The 6000-nt window shown below is 43.1% G+C and overlaps 1 protein-coding gene across 2 annotated transcripts in view; it reads right to left on the minus strand.

Annotated features, from left to right (window-relative positions):
* LOC115174472 (kelch-like protein 29) overlaps nucleotides 1-6000 on the minus strand; it is a 326402-nt gene that overhangs the window by 86394 nt on the left and 234008 nt on the right. For both annotated transcript variants that reach the window (XM_029733020.1, XM_029733021.1), the window contains one exon: nucleotides 1737-1933. In XM_029733020.1, the coding sequence (XP_029588880.1) occupies nucleotides 1737-1933 (197 nt within the window). The remainder of the gene's footprint in view (nucleotides 1-1736; nucleotides 1934-6000) is intronic.

Genomic DNA, 6000 nt, shown 5'->3' on the forward strand with positions numbered 1-6000 from the left:
CTGTACCAGTATTATGTCTCTATTCTAACATGCTCAAATGCCATGAATCATGTTCAGGCTGAAGTCTCTGACTACACTACAAACGGTTTCCGTGTTTTTCAGAAGTCCATATCGCCGGACGAAACGTGAAAAACAAATCGATATTTATTTTCACTGTCTTCCCCCTCCCTTTTACTGCTCTGACCTTTTTCATCCCATTGCCAGACATCCTATCCTTGTCTTAGAGCTCTCTCCACATCTCCCCAACCATCTCTATTAAATGGTAGGTATAATCTGACATTTACCGTCTCCCAGTCCCTTGACCTCCTAAACCCATGAGTACGCATTTGCTCCTCAGTTGACCCCTGGGCTTTCCCCGCCAACACCCCTCCCCCAAACTCCTTTTCCAAGACCCATATCCTCTCCCTCCCTCCCCACCGTGTGTAGGCATCGATCGGTCTGAGTATCTGTGGGTTCTATCATAGCTTACGCTGGAGGATTTGACATATAACTGACAATTGTTCCCTGACCTTTTATCCTGGCGCCTCCCAACTCCTGAGGGCCGAGAGGAGAGAGAGAGCGACAGACCTAGAGACAGACCGAGAGACAAACCGAGATAGGGAGCAAAATTATGTCTCCCTCTTACTTCGGGGGGGAACTTACGCTAAATTTCGACACCTGTCAGAAAGGGTGCGAGGGACTATGTGCCAAAGACAGAAACTTAGGCTTAGTGTGATGAGACACCTACTTACCCACATCCCCCCCACACCCCACACCCTACAGGTGAAGTCAGAAGTCCACAAGTCTGGTTCATCCTTGGGAGCAATTTCCAAACGCCTGAAGGTACCACGTTCATCTGTACAAACAATAGTACACAAGTATAAACACCATGGGACCACGCAGCCGTCATACCGCTCAGGAAGGAGACGCGTTCTGTCTCCAAGAGAGGAAGAAGCCACTGCTCCAAAACCGCAATAAAAAAGCCTGACTACAGTTTGCAACTGCACATGGGACAAAGATCGTACTTTTTGGAGAAATGTCCTCTGGTTTGATGAAACAAAAATAGAACTGTTTGGCCATAATGACCATCGTTATATTTGGAGGAAAAAGGGGGAGGATTGCAAGCCAAAGAACACCATCCCAACCGTGGCAGCATCATGTTGTGGGGGTGCTTTGCTGCAGGAGGGACTGGTGCACTTCACAAAATAGATGGCTTCATGAGGAAGGAACATTGTGGATATATTGAAGCAACATCTCAAGACATCAGTCAGGAAGTTAAAGCTTGGTCGCAAATGGGTCTTCCAAATGGACAATGACCTTAATCCTATAGAAAATTTGTGGGCAGAACTGAAAAAGTGTGTGCGAGCAAGGAGGCCTACAAACATGACTCAGTTACACCAGCTCTGTCAGGAGGAATGGGCCAAAATTCTTATTGTGGGAAGCTTGTGGAAGGCTACCCAAAGCGTTTGACCCAAGTTAAACAATTTAAAGGCAATGCTACCAAATACTAATTGAGTGTATGTAAACTTCTGACCCACTGGGAATGTGATGAAAGAAATAAAAGCTGAAATAAATCATTCTCTCTACTATTTTACTGACATTTCACATTCTTAAAATAAAGTGGTGATCCTAGCTGACCTAAGACAGGGGATTTTTACGAGGATTAAATGTCAGGAATTATGAAAAACGGAGTTTAAATGTATTTGGCTAAGGTGTATGTAAACTTCCGACGTCAACTGTATGTCATAGGTACATACCTAGGAAGGACACACCGACTTTGCAGAAGGTGTTGAATTGGAACTTGTTGGCGGCCTCTAGCAGTGTCTTGGCGTTAGCTGAGTCTATGACCAGAGAGCCCGTGTAGACAAACTCCAGCAACAGCTCCAACACGTCAGCTCCAATGTTGCTCATCTGCAGCTCTAGCTTCTCCCCGCTCCTCGTCTCCCCTGACGACCTGACCAACCAACCACGGTAGACGGGAGTTAGACACCGAAGAGATGCACACACACACATACACACAACTAGGACAAGAGCTACACACAGATACACACACTCACATACACTCGCACACACACAACCTGGGTCTTTACAAAACAAGGGAAAAATAGCAGAATCAATACAATCGAATACAAAGTAATACAAAGTATTTTTGGGGTCTATTGTTTTTACAGTAAGCGACTAGGGTTTGTAACAGTACACAATTATGGTAGTTTGTGCTCCATCTGAAACAAAACAGTTCTCTCAAAACAAGGATTAGGAAAGCACAAGTCATTTGTTTGTCTTCATCATGGCAAATTAATATCCAAAAAGGCATGCTTTGACATGTGTGTTCTCATGTATGCATAGATATTCAAGAAGATGCATACATGCTAATGGCAGACAGATGACAGAGAGATGGGAGGGGGTGATAAAACCACACATGTACTGACAGATTGGAAAACCACTAGGTATGTTACTGTAGCTGTCTGATCATTCAATGTTATTGTAATGGAAGACCTTAAGCTATGTTAGCTGTGGTATGTCTGAATGCTAGCATAGTGTTGCGCCCAATACTACAATCTTGAAGACAGTCTCCCAAGAATCTGCCAGATCATTTGATTTGTTTTTGTGCTTTTTTTCCTGTGTTTTTTTTAAAGCAATTTTGAGATTCTGTTTTGTAATGAAAAGCTCTACATAAAATACATATTATTATTACAATACTGTATGACTATCCTGTGTGCTGTATATCAATGCTACAAATCAGATTCATATATAGTGTGGTGCTGGGTGGGATATCTCTAGCTAATGTAGTCCTCCCAGCCTCATGGCGATTGGTTGCGTCAGAGTCCGCCTGCATTGTGACATCATCAGGATCAGTAATTAGTTGATGTGTTCTAACTCTACGCCTTAATGTCCCATGTGACACAACATAATCTAGTCAAGGGCAAAATAAACAGAATCAATGCCCCAGAATGCAGTGTGAGATACTGTGTCATTCCCCCGAGGGCTGTGGACATAAACAATATGAAAACTACCAACGATTGAGATGGATGGGGTGTATTCTCCTTCTGTTGTTCATATCGACTGGCTACACTGCATAATGCTCAGTGTCTGTCTGTTTCAAGTGGTACTGTCTCTTACTGGGTTGGTGTGAGTCGATAAAATAGCTTTTACAGAGCATACAGTCAGACACAGTTTTGATGCCGGATGCAGACAGACGGACACAGACATATGGACAGGATGGTTAGAGTGAAGAGGAAGGAGTGGGAGAGAGAGAGAGAGAGAGAGAAAGAGAGAGAGAGAGGGGGGGGATGAGAGGAAGAGGGTTGGTTCATCCACAGGGACCAGCAGCCATCCTTCAGAGGGGGGTTGGGAGGGATTAGGTGGGGTTGGGGGTGGAGTCCATGACTGTTCCTGGGTCTTTTAAATAAGAGATCCCCCCCCCCTGCCCCCCAGCACACCTAAACCCAAAGCCCAAAGCCTCTGCCCCCAGCTCGCTGCCACATTCACCAGTAGCCTGTATGCCTGTATATGAACGTAGTTGACATTAGTAGTCATTGAGCCATCTTAGGAGGTGAGAGAAGGGGAGGAGAAGGACAACGCAAAAATAAATAAGACAATGGGGATCTGTCTCTGCATAGACGGACATAGGGAGGCTGGAAAGACCAAGACAGTTATTCATTTCCTCCTGCAAAGCAAAAAGCCATAGTGTTGTTATGTTATTGCCTTCCCGCCCTATGCTGTGGCGGTACTAAAGCTAGATAAAAGGGGGGAGGAGGGGAGGTTGGGGGTGTAGTCCAGGGTTAAGCGATGGTGGGGAAGGGAGGAAGAAGAAGAAAAAGGAAAAAAAAGAAGAAAATATAAAACAAGAGCATGCTCATCAACCAGGTCAATTAGTGCAATGGGAATCGACTCGAGTGGCAATTTGTTTTGCCTGAGTGTTTTTGTTATGGAAATGGTCTTTCCGCCTCTTCTCACAGAGGTGGCTGTTTATACTGCTGCATCTGATTGCAGACTTGTTTTTTTATGTAAAAGAGGGATAGAAAGGGAGAGAGCAAGGGAGAGTAAAACAAGAGGGAGAATTTGAGAGAGGTATCTGTTTACGAAAAACGCACCACTCTTTTCCCGAAGAAAGAGTATTTCATTCAGCATAGACTGTCAGAAAGGGGGAGCAGAAAGAGAGGGGATGTGTCATATATGGGTTTCTAATGTGTCCTTCTGTAAAAGGACTATCTTATACCACATTCACCATGTTTTCTCAAATTTCAGCTGGAGAATTGCCCTGATTCCCGCAGACATTTTACTCTGTGTGCTCAAAGGAATCAAAGCTCATTCAAAATATACACTTTTGTGTGAGAAAACTAAATGTTACTTGTTTTATTATTCTGTCACCAGCAAAAATGAATCAAACATGGATTTAACACAGCGTGCCTGCCCGTTTGACGATGTAATTAGAGTTTAGTTTGTGCTTGTTTGTATTGGAAGCTTTTTGAGGCTACATTCATGACAATGGGTGAGGTGGGTTAGCTATTGTGTCTCTTTATTGAGGCACGTCCAGGTGTGCAGAGTGACAGTAATGGGTCCATGGCTGCATCTCAATAGTCAAAAGTGGCTTCCTCTCCAAGCAAATATCTGGGCATTCACTACATTGCTTTCCCCTGTCCAACAATGTGTTTTCAGATGATTGCAGATGAAGGAAATGAGATGAGAAGAGGAGGCCACTTCAGACACCCCTCCTCAAGTTAACAAGTACAGTAACAACCCTGAGCCACACAACGAGGCCCAGCACGTACACTGGTATCACGAGTGTGTTTTGAGCGGCCGCAGAGTGGCACAGCTAATTGTTAGATTAATTAACCCATGACATTGTGGGCATTGCGGTTCAGGGTCGTATCCTGAGCTGGACAGGTTACTCTAAATGTAATCCATTATAGTTACTAATTACCTGACCAAAGTTGTAATCAGTAACGTAACTTTTGGATTACCCAAACTCAGTAACATAATGAGATTACTTTCTTACTTTTGGATTACTTTCCCCTTAAAAGGCATTAGAAGAAGACAAAAAGGATCCATCTTCATAGTGGTCTCTGACTTGTGGTCAGTCTCGCTCAGGTGGAACAAACTTACACTTGCACCTTTTTTAATGCTGAATTTGAATGTCATTGAGAAAACAGAAAGGTGTCAATGTATTTTTTTGCCAACATCCTTTCTGAATTTAAATGTAATCCAAGAAGTAATCATCTACATTTTTAAAAGTATCTGTAATCTGATTACAATATTTTAGCTGGTAACATAACTGATTATAGTTAGTGTTTCTACATCCCAACCCTGTGGACACACTGCTGTTTTTTGTCTTAAGCGCAAAGCATTGAGTGGAGTAAACCCTGCTATATAAGAGAATAAAATTGGACAAAAGAAAAGGATTAGGATATTGGACTATTATTATTATGGCTAGTGCTTCTGTCGAGACAGAGGATGAGGAGGATAGAAGTCTTGTTCAGATTTGTCGACATTCATCAGAGGATCTTTCAGAGCAGAGTCTAGGTTTGTTTATGCTATCTATTGATGTGACCATATATATGGCTTACAGTACAGCTGGTTGAAATGACGTCATTCTGCTTGTAATTATGTTATTTCAATGTATTTCAGTTTTGCCTGCTGGGTAGACGGTAATGCATACTGTATAACTGACAGGACAGTAGTAGGGGAATAGTAAGCGCTTGCTGGAATCTCAGCTGGAGGATTCTACCACCCAGAGAGCACATGTTGACAAGGAAGACTAAAAGCTTTAGTCTCACTTTCTCCTCTCCGACTCATAACAGACTCTGCCCGGGCTCAGTCAGAATTAGGGCTGTGACGATACGGGTATCGTGACACTTCTTTAAGGAAACAGCTCTAATGTTGGAGTCACATTTGCGCTGAACCTAAACATAAACGCAACATGTAAATTGTTGGTCCTATGTTTCATGAGCTGAAATAAAAGATCCCAGAGATTTTCCATTCGCACAAAAAGCTTATTTCTCTCAAATGTTGTGCACAAAT

The sequence above is a fragment of the Salmo trutta genome, chromosome 35 (assembly GCF_901001165.1).
Source record: "Salmo trutta chromosome 35, fSalTru1.1, whole genome shotgun sequence".
Classification (NCBI taxonomy): domain Eukaryota; kingdom Metazoa; phylum Chordata; class Actinopteri; order Salmoniformes; family Salmonidae; genus Salmo; species Salmo trutta.